The following is a 21,029-nucleotide window of genomic DNA, read 5'->3' as shown; positions in this document are numbered from 1 at the left end:
ATTTTAAATTGTAATTTCTACTCTTCAATATTTCAAAATATTGTCATCTTGCTGCATTTTTGATCAAATAAAATACATCCGTAATGAGCATAAGTAAATAGATAAAAACTGACCACAATATGCAAACAATTCACACTATACAACAGACTACAATACAGTTCTCAGAGGTTACATCAGACTTGGTTTTCATCGCTGGGCCACTCAGAAAGAGCTAAAGTTGAGATCTGAGAGATTTGCCAAACACATGCAAAAGTTAAATAAAGAAACACTCACACTAAGCCTCATTTCCTCTGGAAAAGGAACACACAATTAGAGTATTTATAACCCTGAACTTACCGTAAAGCAATGAAGCAGAATAATAGAGGGCTAATTTGCTTAGTTTTGCCATCTTTAAACTAGTGTGGAAGAACTGCACTGGTCATATGTGGCAACTAAGTGCTATTTGTTGAGTACATTAGTTTGTTGTCATGCATTTAAAGTAGAGGACTACAATGCATGCTTTTTAGCCTTGTATTTAAAGTACAGTCATGGTACAAAAGACCACAATTGCTGTGTTTTCAATGCTGGGCCCCAGCATAGGTTGCTGGAATGCCACAGTCACTACCAGGCATCTTAACTAGCTAAACCAGCAAGACTCAGTCAGACTGCTTCATCATAAAGATTTCACACCCACCTGAGGGCACACTGAGGAACTGGTTCACCTCGCTGGGCTCTGCTTTGATGGCAGGAACATTGTTTGAGCTCAGGCCTTTGGAACTCTAGAAACAAAAACAAACAGTAAAACAATCATTATGTCAACATGACATCAAACTTTAATGCACTAATTAAGGCTCATTCCTGGTCTCACACAATTAATATGTGCGTTTTTGTGTCATATAATTCTATATTTAATTAAAATTTGCTCGCCACTAAAATGACTTTCATGTTTTCACCCTACATTTTTTTATTCGTTAAATAGCATGTATTACTCAAAAATATGGCTCATTAAGGAAGTAAAGTGAAATTCTCATTCATTACAACATACAACAGATGCTTATTCACTGAAGCACTTGTGAAAGAATCATCCTGTCTGTGTTTTCTCAATGCATGTTACAGCAATTTGTGGCACAGAGACATCATTCAGCTTTATCTCTGAGTCTCTGATGATATCAGGCTGCAGTGGTCTGTAGTATTTAATGATTTTTGATGGTACTGAACTGGTAGGGTACTGGACTAAATGTGCTCCATGCTGGATGCCTGAGACAGTAAACACAGCTGAAGGCAGACTCAAACTGTTTACACTGACAGAGCAAAGGCTACCCGCCAGCTAACCACACACAGTCTGGCCAGCGACCAACCATCATGCACAAAGTGAGGTGACATGAGTCTCAGATCAGAGGGGCTGTTGTACCCTTCACTTTTCTTCATGCCTCCCTCTTATTATTTTCTGGGTCAGTGGAGGTGGACGGCATTCCCCACCAACTTGAACTAGTAAAGCCCTTTGTACAAAGAGACTAAAATACTGTGCTGTAAAAATGGCAAATTGTGTGCTATTAGCTGAAAAGTTGTTAGGCTATATTATAAAATGCTGCAAGCCATGACACTTTACTGCCATATTCAGGGTTCCTATATTATGAAAGCATCCTTATGTGTATTTAGAGACTGAACACTACCTACAGTGAATCAAATGAGCAAGAGTGCTGTTGATATGCTATTGATATTTAGTACAACACTGCCCTACAAAAGCAAAAGACCTTAACTTGCTAGAGTGTGAAACTAAGGAAAACTTTAAAGTTTTTTACTTGTCCAGTCAAATTAATTATAGGTAGGACACTGGAAATTTAACAATTAGATGTTTAAGTAATGAAAATTACCTACATTAAAAAATTGTGAGCTCAAACTTGATTTTTACCCCTATTTTGAAGTTAATGTACTCTGTCTTTGCATGGTCTGCAAAATGTGAGAAGTCACACCAAGGCAAAAGGCAGTAACTTCCACATTATCAATATTTGTTTTCTGATAACCATTTACAAAATCGTTATAGTAACACCTGTATAAAATCTAGTGATCATGGGCTGTCTCATATAGGCTATTGCATATAGTAATGTGACTGTATTAAGTTTTTTATAAAAATGTATTTTATTTATTTTTTTGATCGTAACAAGCAGACTTAAACATGAGTGGATACCGTGGATACCAATTTATTTGCTAGGCTCAGTAACTTAAAAGAGTGCTAGACATATCATAATTGCTTTTATATTGATTTGTATGAAATAGCCTAACCTAAAAGAACGACTTGTGGACTGATGTGAATGCCAATAAATAGGAATAGTGCTCAGAATGGTTGTGGATTAAACATCTGGATTGATTTTACCGGGTTACAAGAAAAGGTTGGATATGGATTTAATTGCGAACTGTTAGTAGGCTACTGATTTTATGATTGATCATGCTAGCTACGCCATTCGAGTCCACACGCATCCAACTAGAAGTAAAAGGCTGATGAATTATCTGCATTACAAAAAGAAAAAAAAATCTTTAAAGGTTATTCACGATTACGTATTGCTGCCAAGATATCTAGTATTTACAGTGCTTTGTTATATGGAGCTGTTTGTAGATTGTGAGCTATCTAATTCATTTGTCTGCAACAGGGATCTCCAACCCTGCTCCTGGAGAGCTACCATCCTGCAGACTTCAGTTCCAACCCTGCTCCAACACAGCTGTCTGTAATTATCAAGTAGCCCTGAACACCTTGATTAGCTGGTTCAGGTGTGTTTGATTGGGGTTGGAGCTGAAATCTGCAGGACAGTAGCTCTCCAGGAGCAGGGCTGGAGACCCCTGGTCTACACCGTAATTAAAAACAACGAAATTGACTCAAGATACTTATACACATGATAAAGGATTTCTTGAATGTCCCAAAAATTTCAATAACTCATTTTCGACAAAAGTCGAAGTTACGGTATTTTGCCTTTGCACGGCAGAACAGTGCGACTGTATGATATTGCTAGTTGCAAGTTGACATTGAAAAACAGATTTTAGACACAACAGCATCATTCACAATGTACTATTTTTCTGTGTTAGCAAAAGTCTGCCAGATTATGCAAAATGCAACTTTTGCTGACAAATAAATGAGGATATCTGGGTGCAGGTAACACTTAGAAAGAGTACACAGTGTTCATTTACAAATACTATAATCATTGTAACACAACAAAGCTGGTTAAAAATAAGCAAACTTAACCTTTATTGAATCTCTTGAGTCAATGATTCAATGACTCACTGTTTTAAAAATCGGTTCTGTCAATGATTCTTTGAGATGCTTATAATGTGTCCAAATATGCCTAATAAATAGTAGGCAAAGAACACTATGTGAAAGAGTAGTATGTACAAATTCATAGTATTCATAAAAAAGCAGGCAAAAAGTACCCAGACGGTCGACTGCTTCTGCAGAGATTCTAAAGTACAAATCTAAAGATGTCACAGGAGGTAAGTTGTAAATGGCAGTGAGGCAACTCGACTAAGCTGTAAGTCACATGACAATGACATTTTGGGGAAGTGGTATGTCTGGATTTCATTAATACTGCACGCATTAATACTATATAGACCTTTTTTAATAGTCCAGTGTAGTACCTCCAGTAGCAGGGTGTATGTGCAATGCACAGCTTAGTCACTTGTCGCTACATACTTGTGTAATAATTTAACATGCAGAGAATCACTAAAAAATCTCTACCACTATACACCCTGCCAGCCTCAAATCTGAGGACTGGGACTGTTTTATAAAGCAATACACAGATTCGAATAAACTCTAAATACAGAATCTTTCAAAAATGTCTATGAAAACATATTGCAAACAGCTAATACAATGTACCTTCCTCCTCTTCTAGTCAAGCTTCATTAAATTAAACTTCAGCAAAATCAGGTCATTTTCTGTTTTAGTTGGACCAATAACTTGGACTTCTTCAACATTCCAAGGTGGCCTCAAAACTGATCCAAAGCACTGCCTGAGGATTATGTAATATATGCAGATCATGAATTATAGTTATTATGGTGCACCATTTCTTAATGCCATGTTATATATAGTTTGTGTTTATCTGGTGAGAGCTGCTCTTCCTGTGGCACACGGTCTCCATGAGGACGTTCTCCAGTAAAGCTGCACTCAGTACCCAGTAGGATATCAGAACAGCTTTACGCCATGTGCGTGTCTTGCTGCCCTTCTTAAATAAAGGACATGTGTTTACATAAACCCCATCCTGAATATTATTTCATCTAGCCAAGTTATTCTTCTCACCTTTTAAATTTTAAGCAAAGAATGTTCAGTCCCTTGTTCTGTGTGTTTGCTTATTTTGTTGACAAGTATCTTCACACAGAACAATCCAGCTCCCTGGAGAGGGCAGAGTTTATGGGAGCTGTTGGAAAGTCTGGCCTGAGTTGGTGTTAAGGGGAAGAGAGCAGTTCAATGGATCTGATGTTCAAAGAGAGTCCGGTGCCAGATCTGAGAGGCCTCAGCAGCCACAAAGAACTAATCTACTCTCAACTCAACACTGATGCTGCTGGAGCCGATTCCCATGCTTCAGTGAGTCCAACTCCTCACACACACACAAAGACTCGTACTGCAAACATGTTCACTGGGCAGAGAAGTCGAGCAGGCTGCCAGCTGAGCAAAATAGCACATGAAGCACGTGTGTGCTCATGTTTTTCATTGTCATACTAACACAATGGTCCGTCTGGTGTGCAGTGTGTGTAAGGTTCACCATCATTAGCTCACATCTGTTGATATCCACTCTAGAGTAACATCTACCTGACTAATACAACAAGCATTTCACTCTAACGTCAGTTTTTAAGATTAGTTGCAGCATGACCAGTTTTACCTTCTCCCCTGTGTGGTTCTTCTGTGGCGGAGGGGCAAGAGTGAGGGGGTGTGAGCAGGTGCTGGTGTTGGCCAGAGGGTGCGCTGTTTCAGGGCAGTTCTCTGACATCAGGCTGGGCTCCTGCTTCACTAGAATGGCTGTGAGATCCTGACTGAACGACCACATCCCTTCAGAGTCTGAGGAAAGAAAAAACAGGCTCAAACAAACCAAAAACAGAGAAAAAGTTCTGACGGTTAAATTTTAAAAGTGTTTTTAAGAAATGCTTTGAGGAATAACATGGAATGATAATACTTAATAAATAAAGTCTCTCGAAAGACACGAAAACAGCAAAACAATCAATATACTTTTTTCCTGTCTATTCAGTGCTTTAGATTATCCATTATTTAATTCATTGATGGACAAAAAATAATTATATATTAATAAATTATTTAATTCATCACTGTGTATCAGACAATATTTAGTCATGTAATGCATCTGTGTGCTTTTAAAAAAGGGCCTTATGGGCAAATGTGTCTTAAAATATCACGCAGGATTGTAATCAATGCGTGATATTTTCAGGAAAGTGACAAATTTCACACTCCTGGCCCCATGCAGGGGGTTTCATGCAGAGCCTGTTATGCTGCAGGTGAAGAGGACAGACTCAGTTAATGACCGGAAGGGTAAAGCAAACCAGCTTTTCTTTATACTGTTAACACAAAAGCCTATGGTGTGGGAGGGGCAGGTGAGAGATTGGGGGCATGCAGGGTGGCTGAGAACAGCTCCACATGTCTGGACGCTTCAAAGGGGAGGAAAGCACTGTGTATAGTGGGAGACCTCGGTAGCATTCGTGTGCAGGCTCCGCTGCAGAATCGATAAAACATTATGTGGCCTTGTAAAAGAAGGATGGCAGGTTTTTCATGTTAGTCCTCTGTTAGGGAAGGACATCAGCAGGAGTCTGATTACAACAGGAGAGGAAAGCTCTTTAGGAGTTCTGCTGTTTGGTGGAGAGTGCTGGATTTTATACTTCATAGCTCTCAGTCTGCGGGGAACCTTTATAAAAGTGCCTAACCCTTCAGTTCAGTACAACAGATTAGAACATAAGAGTCTGTCCTTCACCTGGGTGCACTAAAGCAAACACACTCTATTGTGAATAAAAGATTATACTTTTTTACAGCTTTTTCAAACATGATTAGACCAAATGAACACTTTCTGAATAGATCTGAGGGTTCCTTTTAGATCTATAAGGAGCCTTATTCTCACCACCTGTCTCTCTATATTTTAAAACAAAATGAGTTTAAGGACATCTCTGCTGTAAAGACCAGCTTACGCTAGCACCAAACTAGCAATAACCAGTATAAACCAACATGGGCTGGCCGGTGAACCATCATAAATTGCAAAATTTTACTTGTGAAGCAGGTTAACCAGCAAAATCTTTCTCGATAGGCTGGTTGACCAAGAAAGTGTTGCTAGTTAAGAAGTACCCCTCCGAAGACCTTAGATGATGCCAACCCTGCACCATCATACAAAACTACCAAATTTTCCTATAAGTTTGTTCGCAACATATAATCATTGCTGTTAATCGTGTTCACCGTTTGTTTTACTAAATGTCATTAACTGCATGATTTTTACTGTACATTTCTGCCATAAGGACATCACCTTGAAATAGTCATTATTGATAAGCTACTCCTAAATGTATTGCAGAAACGTTCATTTTCTGTGAAACTGCTTTGCAACAATTTGTATCTTATACAAATAATCGTGAATTGAATTGAATTGAAGATCACCATAATGGGGATCGACATCCTTTGAAAGAATGAGGTGACACACAATACATTGTGTCATGTACTCAGACAGATAGATAAAGACAAGGCAAAAACCTGCTGTAGCTTGACTATAATTGCACATTTAAACATACTTGTCACTTTTTCTCCATGTGGTAGCTTAGAGCTGCTGTTACTTCATAATATGGACAAATTGTACATGCAAAAGTCCCTCCTTATACTCCACAGAAGCTACTGGGTCCTGCCCACAGGGCACTATAATGCTTTGATGTCTCTCAGGACAGCAGGTATCATAGTGAGGCGACTCCAGGCCGGCGGAGACGGAAAAGCGATGCTCATTAGCAGGTTTAAAGTTACTGTAGCACAACAGGAGACAAAGTAGTGAACCAGCCAGTGCTTACTTTAACTGCCCCCTAAAGCCACGCATAGTCTTTATATGGGCAAGTTAATGGATCAGAGGGGATATCACACATTACTGAAACACATCAAATGTCATATAAACTCACAAAACTCACAAACAAAATCACAACCTTTAGTTAAACAACATCTTGTCACTGCGGCGGTACCCTTAAAGGGACATCTTCATTACCTATTTACCTCTAAAAGGTACATAGTAGTACCTTAAGGCAACAGATGGCAGGGTATAGATGGCTGAAATATTTTCAAAATATTTGACAGCTCAATACCTCATGAGGCCTGAAAATTGTATCATTAAATGTATTGCCAGTAAGTTAATTAATTCAGTTTAAACTGTTATTTCCTGCATTTACCTGTTCAGTTTACATTCATGTTTGCAGCCATAAACCTAAATGTACACATTTTTCAGTAAATTCAGTTCTTTGAGCTAGAAGGCACAGAGAGAGAGAAACAAAAGCATGAATGTGTTCAGAAAGACCTTCATTTTGGTTGCTCATGGAATTACAGTCTGGCTAAATGGATCAAGAAATTCTGCAGTACCTTCATGCTTCTCAAAGGATTTGTTGATTTAAAGCCTGACTGGAAAGAATTCTGCGCACACACTCCTCGCATATTCAACCTAAGTTCAAGATGATGCAACTCTCCGAGCCACCCCCACCAAATTCTCCATCTGAAGCTGGAAACCAGATCCTTTTTTATTTTATGGATGTCTACAGATCCTTGGCCTGATCGTGGCTTGTGTGAGGAAGAGAGAGAGAGAGACAGACGGACGAACTGACAGAAAGAGTGAGCGAGTGTGAGTGTTGGCTGTCTTCCTGGAATTCCCAGCTTCCAATGGTAGACGGAGCTCTTGGCTACAGCTTTGTCAAGGAACCCTGTGCTGCACGGGTGCTCCGGGAGATAAGGAAGAGAGACTCAGAGAAAAGAAAGAGACTTTATAGAAAAAACAGAGCTGCTGATGGATGATGGTTTGAACTATGGCATTTATCAGGAGTGTAAAATCTTCTCCTGATAATCTAACACGGAAAGCTGCTTTTTTGCATGGATGACAAGCAAGAAAAGGAATGAATAGGCTATGCTGAGCTGCTTGCTAACCTGCATCATCATCTGATTTGATGGGCATGGAGGGGCTCTGTGGGGCAGAGTCCCCACTGAGAGAGTAGCTGTGTTCTGCCTGGATGTCAGGGTTTGGAGGGTCCAGATCCATATCCAACAATGGGTTCCTCTCCGCCAACAGATGATCATCAAAGAAACTGTTGAAAAGGTCATTGGAGAAATCCTCCATCTGCTCGGAGAAGTGCTGAGGGAAGAGACCACAAAGACAATATTTTTATTTTATTTTATTTTTTTTATTTAAATAAAATTATTAATAATTTTATTTAGCAAGGACACCATAAGTGAGACAATTATCAATATTAGCATGATTTCTGAAGGTTCATGTGACACTGAAAACTGGAGTAGTGACTGAAAATTCAGTAGTGTTTAAAATTCAGCCTTGTCATCAGAGGAATAAATTACATTTGACAATATATTACAATAGAAAATGGTTATTTTAAATTGTAAGAAAATATTCGCAAAATTACTTTTTTACTGTATGTTTGATCAAATAAATGGAGCATTGGTGAGCATCAAAGACTTTCAAAAACATCTTACCAACTGTAAACTTATGAATGGTATTGTATCTTCTTACAGTAATGTGTGAACAAATAATCATTTGGCTGAATTCATCCCACTCCCTGATCATGTTATTATAAGCAAAGATCAACTCAAATAACATTGAGATACTTATTTGATATACAGCCTCTTTTCAAATGATCATTTAAATATAGTCACTGTTGAAATTCAGAGGAACACTGATAAAAACCCTTCTGTCATTTAGTTCAAGGAGCGTATGTCTGAAATGTGAGTAAAAAAAGAGCCATGCATTCTTCTATGCATGAGTGCATTTATAATGTGTGTCGTCATGTTGCGAATGGAAAGACACGTGTGTGCGTCTCTGCAGTGGGAGCATGCAAATATGTGTTTGCTGAGCAAGGGTGTGAAAAAGGTGTGAGAGGACCTGATCGTGTTTACATCCTGGTGAATGGTGACAGGTGTGTGAATGACACACCTGTAGCCCATTGAGCATAAACCAGCCGCTATGCACATATCACAGATATGTACACGTGCACATATCCACACTCCCAGCACCTGGATGAGTTCCCACACAAACCCCTAGCCACTGTGACACTTCTATGAAGAGGGGACCAGGAAAGCTGTGCTGTAGTGAATGGTTACTCTGGCTGTCCCTAGTTGACCAAACAGAGCTTCCAAAACAATTAACCTGAAATGAGAATTAGGGGAGAACGGAGTATTGTAGCTCATGGCATCTGGTCAAACTTGTTGTTAACCAAATGGATGAATAAGCAGAAATAAACACTGCAATGGCAGTTATCCGTATTGTTTGACGAATGACATCCTGGGAACACCCTGATGATATAGTTCGTGAAATGACGCAGCTGTCCTGTCGTCAGTGCCGGCTAATCACCACTGCTGAGCATGACAATATAAACAGTCCCACCCTAAAACTCTGACGTTCGTTAAATGTTCCTGCTCCTGGATGTGTGGGGCGGATATGTTTACAGACTTGATTAATACGAAGGTGATAAAGGTGCTTTCTCGTAACTCTGAGCTGCATATGCTAGCAGGCTGTGTGTGTGTGTTTTAATTTGCTAAGTAGTTTTGTCAATTAGCCTAGTGCAAAATGCAAACATAAAGGATCCCTATTACGCATGAGCTTCGATGGAAACCTGTATTCACGTGTGCAACTTCCCTGTCTGTGTGGTCCTGTGTACATCTGTTATCAGAGCAGACAGTCAGAGCAGACGCTTCTCCAATCAGTTTTATCTCTCTGTAGAGCTCTTTCCTGTTTTGACAAGTGTCAGTTAAGAGTTTCTTATGTTGTGTCTGTCTGGTTTTCAGTTGACCTTGCAGGGGCCAATGGTAATGATGCAGTGCTGGGGTGCTGATGCAAGAGTCTTAAAATTCCACATCTGGAAGGCTCCTCAGAGGAGGAATACCAGAAGAACTTGGAAGAACTGGAAAAGTGTGTCTCTGTCATTAGGGTCAGAATTTAGGAGAAATGAAAACAAGGCATATCTCAGGTTTAACCCTTTTTAAAAAGTAGAATAATGACATTTGGATGATTTTCACATTCACATTAAAATGAAGACTGAAGGGACATGTAACTTTGAGGACTAAAAAAAACCTTCAAAATTTGCTGTTAAAAGTTGCATTGGTGGTCATAATCTGCTAACTGACATTCCAACATAGATCAGTGATCAGGTATTCAAGCAGCCTTATTGGATCAGACACTCCTATCCATCAACAGACCCTTCAGACCCTTAACACATATACCATACACTTCAAGTGAACTAAAAGCACAGTTCACTATGCATTTATGTTGACATTTCACAATTATTACTGCAGCTGGGGCTTTTGAGCTAACTTCCGTGACATCTGTGTCTTAGTTATGTGCAATAAAACACACAGAATGATTTTTATCTATGTTGTATTGAGTACAATAAGGAAGAGAGAGTCATATTTCTGTATTTTATAGTTAGAATAAGTCCTCCTTTCTATGCTATATACAGTGTGTGTGTGTGTATATATATATATATATATATATATATATATATATATATATATATATATATATATATATATATATATATATGCACACATTCTTAATATACTTTTTCATCTTAGTCAATACTATCATTTAAAATATTACTCGTTTGTCACTTGGGCGCTCTTCATAAATTGTTAAAAAATGGACCACAGCTGCAGCAGTGCAAAGCATGTGTGCACAGGCTGAGCAATGCCCTATTTTTCCATCTGATCCATTTTCTTGAAGTAACGTTTAGGTCATGTCCGGGTCTAAGCGGGCTGGTAAACTGCACGGCTGCTTGACTCATCACATTCCATTCCCTTATTCCAGACCCCCAGCTGCACTCCAGCCAATCGGAGCTCAGTATGCAAATGAGGAGAGGGGAGCTTGTCATTTTGGAGCTGGAGTGCAGGGTGCGAACGGAGCAGCTCGGTGCAGAAGAAAATAACGCATTAGTCTTTGGAAAAATAAATACGCTGATAAAAATCATTTAGCAGCAGTGGAATTGTGAATACAGCCAAACCCACAATTTTTGGGAATATGTGCCTCTCGCAGAGCAAAAGAGTTGTTTCTGAGAACAATGAGTCACAATGAGGAGATTCATTCTCAGAGTTGCAAAAAAAGAGAGAGAGACGGAGAGCGGGAGAGAAGTTCTTGAACTGAAGATGGAGTTTGCAGATGTTTAGTGTTTACACTAGTCAATGTGTGATGCACTTAAAAATATGGTTTCCTCATGTGAGGCATGAACATCAGCATAAGCCACAACATGATCTGATCAGTTTTATTTGTTTACATATCTAAATATTTAGAGCTTTCTCTTCCAAGAGGCATGCATGAACTATTCAAACTCATGTGCACTAGATCTGACATTTTTTACCTAAATGTTAGGGACATTCACGTGTGAATGTGGGGTGAGGGTGTATTTTTGCCGTCATATTGTCTCCAAACCAGCACATCTGCACTTTAAAGCCAGTTCATATTCTCAGATTCCAGCTGGCAGCTGTGAGAGATCAGAGATGGGTCAGGGAGGATAGTCATGAACTAACGCTCATTATGATCTGCTCGGCATGCATGATGAGCCAGACGCGTGGGGGGTGGGTAGCCAGGCCTCTGCAGGTGTTCACAGGTGAGGGCTGATTTAGATTACAGGCATGGCGTCAAGTTCACACAGCTGCAGTCTGTGACTTTTGTAAGCTTGCCACCAGACACAGACCCATCTCTCTGGAGATCAGGTCACACAGGTTTCTCACCAAAAGGATTTCAAAGAAGCCAGTTTTTGTGTTTATAACTCCGAGACCTTTTGAATGCAGCACTGATAAGATGGAGAATGAGGTGGTAGATCTAAAGTCTGCATGTGAGGTTTTATTCTAGTCCCTGCTCTCCTCCTGCTCCCTCACTCCCTCTTTTTTCCTTTCTTTCTTTGTCATTCTTTCTTACTTCTTCCTCCCATTTTAACTTTCCAAATACAACTCTTAGGTCCCTTCCCCCTCTCACTTTCCTCTGGTTTCTTAATTTCAGTTCCAGATTTTTCTTACGTTTTGCTGTCAGCCACAGAGCAAGAGAACCATGACCACAGGAGGCAGTTGGACTTCAGCCCCACCTCCAGTCGGGAGCCACTGAGGGCCAAAAACCAGACAAGCTCTTCTGGAGGTGAAACAGTGGGTGGTAGAGAGGTTGAGTATGAGAAAAAATAAATAAAAAAATTGAACTAGATTTTTATGACAGACACTGCAACTTTTAAAAGGAAGAGGGGAAAGGGAACAAGGACACAACTGAACTAAAGGGATATCCTAAGGAGCGAGGAATCCCCATAACCACCCTCTATTTTCCGCTACTGTTGCATTTCGGGAGGGGAGGGGGTCTCCAGATGTGTTCCCCATCCCCCCTTCAAAGGGCTCCCTGTACTCTGTAATTTTGTCTAGTCTAAATTGGCTCTCTCCAAAAAGCCTGTGGCAACACAGCCCTGGGCAGAAGAATATCCTGTATACAGACCAAATAGCGGTGTTAGTCTAGTCTGTTCCTGTCTGACCACAGCGAGGAAAAGATGAGGCTTTGATATTAAAATGATTACTGAGAGTAAATAAGTCACAACTGTGGCATATAGAGTCTTGACTACAAGAAAAAGTTAAACGTGTGAGAAGGTCACATTGCGAAATATAAAGTTGCAGTTATGAGAAATAAATTTGCAGATATAAGGCAATGTATAAGGTGAGATAGTCACACTGTGAAATATTAAATCACAAAAAAGAAAAAATATTCACAGTTGTGAGATATTAAGTCACAACTACAAGAAATAGTCAGATTTGTCATTCATACTGTAAAATATGAATTAACAAAATGAGAAAGTCAGAATTGTTAGATGTAGACACAACAAGAAAAGTTGTGAGACAGTCACAATATGAAGTCACAATAATGGGACACAAAGTCACGATTGTGTTAATTAAAGTTGCAATTATGAGGAAAAATTGCAGTTCACAATTACAAAAAATATAATTGCAACTGTGAGATATAAAAGTGTCAATTACGAGAAATAAAGTACAATATGTGAGAAAGATTCAGATTGAACTCTAAGAAAGTCTAATCTGTGAGTCATATTATGAATTATAGCCACAATCAGATATAAATGCACAACTACAATAAATAGTAAAATGTGAAACAATCACATTTTGAAATATAAAGTCACAATAATCCGAAAGTCACATTGTGAGACAAGAAATGTGTCACAATTATGAGAAAGCCACAATTGCAAAATATGAAGTTGCAGTTGTTAGAAATGAAACTGTAGTTATGACAAAGTTGCAATTAGGAAAAATAAAATGAGAATTACCTTTTATTTTTTACTCTGTGGCAGAAACATGCTTCATTATAGTTTTGATAGGAATTAAATATATTATCAATTGCAGCTATAATAATAAAAAAACATTATCTCTGATTAGCATCTCTGTTATACTGCACATTCAAAACTGTTCCCTGGAATTAAAAGTCATTATGTTATTAACATAATCAGCTGGGTATTTGATCCTCAGTAGAGAGGGAGCCTGGGAAAACAATGCTGGATATCTGAGTTATGCTGGATATCTAGGGACCTCAAGGTAAGCTGACGGCATGTTCCTGCAAACACTGACACCCACCTGACATGTTTATTCAGAGCCTGAGGGGTGAGACAGAGCTAAGAGTGGGTACACATATGTCTCTGCAGGGCTCAATGGCTTAGAATGGGGCTAAGAATATGTCTTCCACATGTGAAGAATAAATTATACATGCTCTAACACAAAGGTTAGGAGTCAAAACACGTACTGGACACAACCCAAGAGTGCAGATACAATTTAAAAGGTTTTGGAAACTCTTGCCCGTATTACCCCAAAGGCTCTGTACCTTTGTAACATAATATGTTCCAGCTCAGACTCTTTTCTGATCAAGTTTTTGGCAGTAATTCAGGCCAACATCTGAGTCGCAAAATAACACTCTGATAGGATTTGACCAAAGCTAGATAAGTGTGCTAGATATAAATCAGACATTATCCTGACTTGCATCCTACCACTACTGGTCATTTTCTTAATGAAAGTAAAGACAGCGATACGCTAAACTGGTCTGGATGTTTCTTCCATCATGATGCCAGTTTGCAGTTTGTTTCAACTGAGATAGGAATCTCTGTGGAGGTTAAATCTAGTTCACTTCACGGGGTCGCTGAACAGAGCAGTTGATTGACATCTCTGTCCACAGTTCTGATTACTGCTGCCCCTCAGGAGAAAGACACCGACAGTGAAAGATAGAGAGAGTGCCTGGAGAGCAGGAGGAGTTCTGGCATGTCAAGGAAGTCCTGCTAAAACATTAGCTGAGGAGAGGAATGAAGAAAAATTCATCTGGGGTATTTTAGCACTTCAAACCAGTTAATAATGTCAAGTTAAATGAACCCTGACTGTTCTCCAACCACAGGCACACAGTTATAGCACTAAGCACTAAAATATGTCTGGGGATTTTCAGCCCTTTTCAGGTCAAGGACCCCTTAAAATTAGAGGGTTATATTTGTGTTAAAATACAAAAGTACACTCTAATTTGTTATGGTAATTACATTGTAGAGTCAATAAACTGATTGATGTACAGGGTCATATGCTTTTTCCTTAATACATTTTATTCTATCAGTTACAATGAAATATTTATGAGAAACTTTACCTTATTAGCTTTGAACTTAATACTGCCTAATTAATTTTCTCACAAGAGATCAAGGTATGACTGAAATACTAATTAGGGTTTGTTTTATTTGTTTATATTTAAATAAAATAAGTACATGAAATATATTTAGATGTCTTTCACAATAACAGGGTAGGCGCCGGGGTGAAAACAGTCAGCGCCCACTATTATCAGTGAACAATTGCTTGTCTATAAGGTATTTTACAAATGCTTCAAAGCTATTCAAAGCATCTAGCGATTTGAAAAAAAAAAAAAAACATGAAAGGATCTGGTCTGACAGGACCAAAGCTAACGCACCCTCAAGCCTCTTCACACTAACTGCTGATTTAGTTATTTTGTGCGTTTGTGAATGTGTGCTCACGTAAGAACATACCTCAATGAGCTCTCTATTCTCTCTATTTATGTCCCACATGTGAGCAGATTTAAAACCCAAGCCAAAGGTATGACAACAGCAGCCATACTTAACCTTTACTAAGGAATACAATCCTGTGTAATGACAACATTTGCAGAACACATAAGGAATGTGTGTGAAAACTAAGCATATGTGAGAATTACAAAGTGACTGAATTTAGATCAGGTGATGGATTCGTTCTGTAGATTCACACACAGACTAGGAAAAACTGACTGATTAAAAGCTTTAACCTTCATTTTGGTGGCAGTCTGAGAGATGTGGGTTAAATCATGTGGCTGCTATGATGACTCAAACTCCATGATCATAGAGTTGAACGTCTGTGGCCTCTATTTCTGTATCACAACCAGAAAGTGTCATAATTTCTACATTCTTTACAGTCATCTTAATTGTAGCTCACAGATGTTGAGAGTTAAGATTATATTAACAGTTAGAGCCATATCACTACTACTGTATCTTTATCATTGGCCCAATCATTCTGAAGATTATGCAACTGCTCTTCTTACTGTCTTTCTCTTTCTTTTTCTCTATTTCTCTTTTTTATGTGGACAGGTTCCATCAGAAGCATCAAGTATATCTGGGAGAAAATTCTGGAGGAATGTGCTGCCTTTCTTCCACTCCTCCCCTCCAGATGCTCCTCACCTCCCCCTACTCCAAACCCTCAACATTCACCTCCAGACTCTTGGTAGAAGTGCTCTGTCTCTCCTAATCAATGACCATAATTTAATATTTCATTCACAATAAAAAGAGTATGGCTGTCAACTAGAACTCCCTGTCTTCTAGGATACACATGCAATGCATCAAATGCATAATGTTTTGCTTCAGATATTACATATGGTGTCTGCCGCCTAACCCTTCAGGCTCAGAGTGTACTAGATGAAACAGCAAAGCAGAAACAACCTTTAGGACAGGCACGACCTGCCAAACCTGTAGATATCATCTCCAGTCTTCTTCAGTAGTGTTTAGACATGCTACATGCTTCTAAAGAATGGTCTTGCATCTGACTCATCTTCTTCACTTCAGTATAGATTGAGGAAAAGCATCCGACCACCCTTGCTCTTCAGGTTTCTGTTTTTTCCTCACATGTGGGAAGTGAGTGAACAGATAAAAGATGTTAGACTGGTAGATGATTTTGTACCATCATGCAACAAATTATTTAATATTAATTTATTGCATACATTTCACTGACAATATTGTAGCATGTCCTCCTCTGCATCACTGATTAAGCAACGCGAACAGTCAAAATGTTGGTATAATGTACAAATGAGAGAGAGGAATTTCAGTGAATTTATATTAATGTATATTTATTCTTTGTGTGAGCGAAGATCAAATGCCATTCATATAATCAGCAGATGCTCATTAACTGTTTTTTTGTCAGACTCTTATTTCCATATTAATGTCTTCTCTTTATTAGTGCGAAAGAGACAGATCACAGTATCCTGTTTATGAGAGTAGCACCGTGAATCTCTATCACCAAAGCCATTCTCAGTTTATGAAATTGGGCTAAAAACAGCAGTATAAAAACAACAAAATAAATCCAAAGAAAGAGACAGAATCACAACAACAGCTTCCTTTGTATAAAGGATGCACTAAAGAAATACAGCCGATATATAATATAATGTCATTTAAATAAGCCTGAGGTTTTTCTGCGCTGTTGTGGTTCACAGATCCTCTCTGTGATCTTAGCTTTAACACACAGTAGAGTGAGACACGCTGATTTCCACCCTTTAGCGAAAGCCATGCAATTACGCTAAAGTCGTGATTTAAGCAGCCAGACGGGCACACACATAGGTTCTTATATCACTGTAGGGATTTTCCATTGCCTTTAATAGTTTTTATTCTGAGACAGTAATATTTTCATGATACTTTTATGGTACTCAGTTGTGCTTTTTGAAATTTGAAAGATTTAGACCCTATTCATTGCACTGTTAGAAAGTCATTCCGATTTGCAGTGAGCTAAAGCTAGGTAAATGATGACAAATTAAAATTTTTGGCTAAACTATCAAGCTGTTTTCCTCGTGTACATGATTTCAGGTGTTACTGTCTTTGGTCCCCCACACACATACACAAATTCATGCCATGGAGGAATTTCAGATTATAAATAGATCTCAGTTCAACAGGGCTGGAGCAACCCACTAACATTTAGAAATATACTGGCAGAATGAATGAACAAAAACACACAGGAGGTCAGAAACCAGTGTGTGTAACCCAGGAGCAGCTTCCTCTCCAAGGGCACAAGGCAGTCATTCACTGAGCCTTCAAGGGCCAGTGTCTCTCTCTCACACACATACAAACACACACACACGCCAAGGGGTAGAATGGGGGACCATGGAGGGTCTGGAGTGGTCTTTCACAGACATCCATTCACACAACAACACAGGAGCATAGTGGCATGCATACGCTCATGCACACATACACAGACAGCTATCAGGAGCCATGAATGAGCCTCCTTCACTCACAAGCCTCTCTCTCTTTTCTCTATCATCACTCTCGCCTTAGTCAGGTCCTTACAGAGCAAACTGGAGCACAGCTGTTACTCAATGAGGGACATCTGGATTGAATACTACCCATTAAATGCCCTCAACAACCAACAGACCAGGAAAAAAAAAAAAGACGGACAGGCGTTAAAGCAAAATCTTCATAAGAGACCCTAACTCTCTAAGCCTTTTAAGATAAGACAGGTTTTCATTAGAGATACACAGCCAGATCTAGTTGATATATATCATTTCTATTAAGTTTTTTTTATTTCATCTTCAAGGTTGTAAGTTCAATTTATATATACAGTATGTATAAGGGAAAGTGTATATTTTGGGTACTGTAAACGGCCACCATTCCTAGTTTTTCACCAACTTTAATTAATTACACAAGTTAATTTTAAAAGGTCTTCCAGTGTGATAAATGTATTTATAAGTCTCTAAATTTTTAGTCTCTCAATTAATATGAGGACTCAAAATGCATATATAATCATAAATATATAATCAAATATGAACGTGAAAATAATATTTAAATGGATAGTTCACAAAATAACAATAATCATAAAAACTTTTTTTGTCCATACAATGGAAGTCAAGTGTCACCAACATTTTTTGGTTACAAACATTCTTCAAAAGATCCTTATTTGTGTTCTGCAAAAGAATATCAGTCATACAGAATTGGAATGACATGAAAGTTTACCTTAAAAATACTTTTAGATGAATTATATTGTGTCAAACTGCAGGACATACAGTACCTCTGTTTATCTTTCTGTCCACTGCATCTACATTAAGGAGGTATGATATATTATATAGTTTATTATTTATAGTTTATCAACTGACTTTGTACTGTACAAAATAGCATTTAGGCTCAGGTAGCTCATAAGAGGCTACAGAATACGTCTCCTGTCTGTCCATCCACACAAGATCCTAAGATGATGCTGCAGCTTCCCTGTTAAAATAAAGGTCAAAACTGTTCCATCTCGTCTGAGCCTCATAATAGTGACATTTGTGATGACTCTTTTCGTCTCTTTCTGTCTCTCTGGGAAGGGATTAAAAGAACCTCAGCATGAATGTGTGTCAGTCAGAAGCATTAGCCACAGGAGTGTCTGAATCACTGTGGAAACTGCAGAAGTGTCCTGGTCTCCTAATGGATCATATGCACATGGAACACTATGCTAACTTCAAGTGAAATGCATTAACTACCAAAACATTACTTTCCTACTGACCTAATTAAAGGAATATGTTATGCAAAAATGAAAATAAAGTCTTAATTTACCCACTCTCATCACTCAAACCAATATGACTTTCTTTCTTCCGTGGAACACTTTAGGAATAATGCACTGGTTGCTCTTTTTCATGAACTGAATGGAGATCAGATTAGTCTCTGAGACCACTTTATTAATACTTTTTTTCCCCACACATTTTGTCTTTGGAGCTTGACCGCTCCAGCCCTCATGCACTTTCAATATATTAAACTGGGATATTTTTAAAACAATTTGCCTTTAGATTTCCATGGAAAAATAAAAGTCTGGTTTGGAACGTCATGATGGAGTAAAAATCTTTTGAATTAACTATTCCTTTTGATGTCTTCACATACTGGATGTCACAGATTTGTTGTGCAGTTTGTTTGCCCCAAGTTAACTCATATACACCTTTTATCTCACATTAACATAGCACTAACTTAACTGCAAATATGATCTAAGATGAGGTAGTTTTTTTTGTTTTTTATTGGCATGGTTTGATCATAATTTCGAGTCAACAACACACAACCTGAATTGGTTCTCTACTAAATTAGTTTTCTTGCTCTCCTACTTTCTGTGCCAGGTAAACTCGTCAATTGTGTTTCTGGCCTCCAAAGAGAAAGCAAACATACTGCAAAGTCCAATAACCGGAGCATCTTACTTCACCGGTTGTGGCCGGACACGAGAAACAGGATGAAGCGATCCGTGGGCGTGGTTTGGAAGTGTTGTATGGGCGTGATTTGGTTAAGCAGGAGGATACGGCGTGTGGCCGTGGTTTGAATAAATAACATATTAACGAAGGTCCGGCTGAAATTGGAAAGTGCCCCTATCTGTGTGCAGCTGGGCAAACTTCACAGCGTGAGGACTCCTGCACTTGTTTATGCTTAATCTGCAGCACAACATCCCAGGCATGTGTGACAAATAAACACAGAACAGAACAAACTCATATAAGCTATATATATAGCCTATAGATAGATAGATAGATATAGGGCTATAGTCTGAATTAAATGTATATGATGTAAAGCATAAGCATATATTTTATTATCTTATCTAGGCCTAGTAATAATAATAATAATAATAATAATAATAAGTTTATAAGAAAATATTAGGCTATATAAATGTCAAAATATGAGGACAGGAAAAATTGTTATAAAATGATTAAGACATTCACAACTTAAGACAGATTCTGCACATGTTCCCTCTCTGCTACCGTTCACAGTAATGGAAGATGCGGAGGTTTGACGTACCACATTAGATAAGAAATCGCTCTCATTCAGATCCTCTAGGTCCAACAGGTTGGAATTGGGAAAAAGTTTGTCCGAAGCGAAGTTGTCCAATATGGTGTCCATATCGGCTGTGAATTTAAAAAAAGGCTTGGAAAGCAATAACAATATCTCAAAGGTGATATAGGTTGCAAAATTGTTGAAATCCAATTCAAAAATCGCAATATGTGTGGCTTAAGCGACGTGCGCTCGTCTGCTCTGTCAGCTCGCCTTCATCCACTGAGCGTCTCTAGTCTGCCCATTTACACTTCTCTGGAAGTGTCGGATAAATTGGACGTGATTAAAGCGAAGTGGCCGTGAGTGTATCTTCCAAATCTGTATCATTCATCTGCGTTGCGTCTCTAAGGGGTAACTAGACTGATACATATTCAATGTTGTCCCCGCCCTACTGTCGCTCTTTGCTCCCAATGGTACACCCACCTTTCACTTCATTTAAAGCGACAGCGCATTGATTTCTGAGCACTTCATCCATTGACGCACATGAAAGACTGAATTCATTACAGTATACAGCCTTGGCTGTCTATTACGCAAATCTAAATTCCACTTTGAAAACTAATAGTACAATGTGTTCATGACCACAAAACACCTAAAAATCCCTACTGATGAAATAGAGACACATTTAATCATGCTGATTTCATACAAGACCCTTTAAATGAAGGAGATTAAAATGGATCTCAAATGTGCTCCTAGTTGATTACAAAGGGCAAAAATCTGAACTTGAATTTACAATGCAAGGGGACACATGTAAATAGATCTAATACCGT

At 38.7% G+C, this 21,029-nt stretch overlaps 1 protein-coding gene across 2 annotated transcripts in view; it reads right to left on the bottom strand.

Moving 5' to 3' along the window:
* LOC109057730 (cyclic AMP-responsive element-binding protein 3-like protein 1) overlaps nucleotides 1-20,660 on the bottom strand; it is a 30,869-nt gene extending 10,209 nt beyond the window's left edge. Inside the window, exons 1-4 of one of the 2 annotated variants that reach the window (XM_042760421.1) lie at nucleotides 20,230-20,660; nucleotides 8,114-8,318; nucleotides 4,842-5,017; nucleotides 674-758 (exon numbers count right to left, since the gene is read on the bottom strand). In XM_042760421.1, the coding sequence (XP_042616355.1) occupies nucleotides 674-758; nucleotides 4,842-5,017; nucleotides 8,114-8,318; nucleotides 20,230-20,331 (568 nt within the window). In that variant the 5' untranslated portion in view covers nucleotides 20,332-20,660. The remainder of the gene's footprint in view (nucleotides 1-673; nucleotides 759-4,841; nucleotides 5,018-8,113; nucleotides 8,319-20,229) is intronic. The other variant, XM_042760420.1, reaches the window with a different exon arrangement.
* Between the last annotated feature and the right edge of the window lie 369 nt (nucleotides 20,661-21,029).

This window comes from Cyprinus carpio, chromosome A7 (assembly GCF_018340385.1).
Source record: "Cyprinus carpio isolate SPL01 chromosome A7, ASM1834038v1, whole genome shotgun sequence".
NCBI lineage: Eukaryota > Metazoa > Chordata > Actinopteri > Cypriniformes > Cyprinidae > Cyprinus > Cyprinus carpio.
The sequence above is the reverse complement of the archived record's forward strand: the minus strand, read 5'-3'. Positions and strand labels throughout refer to the sequence as shown.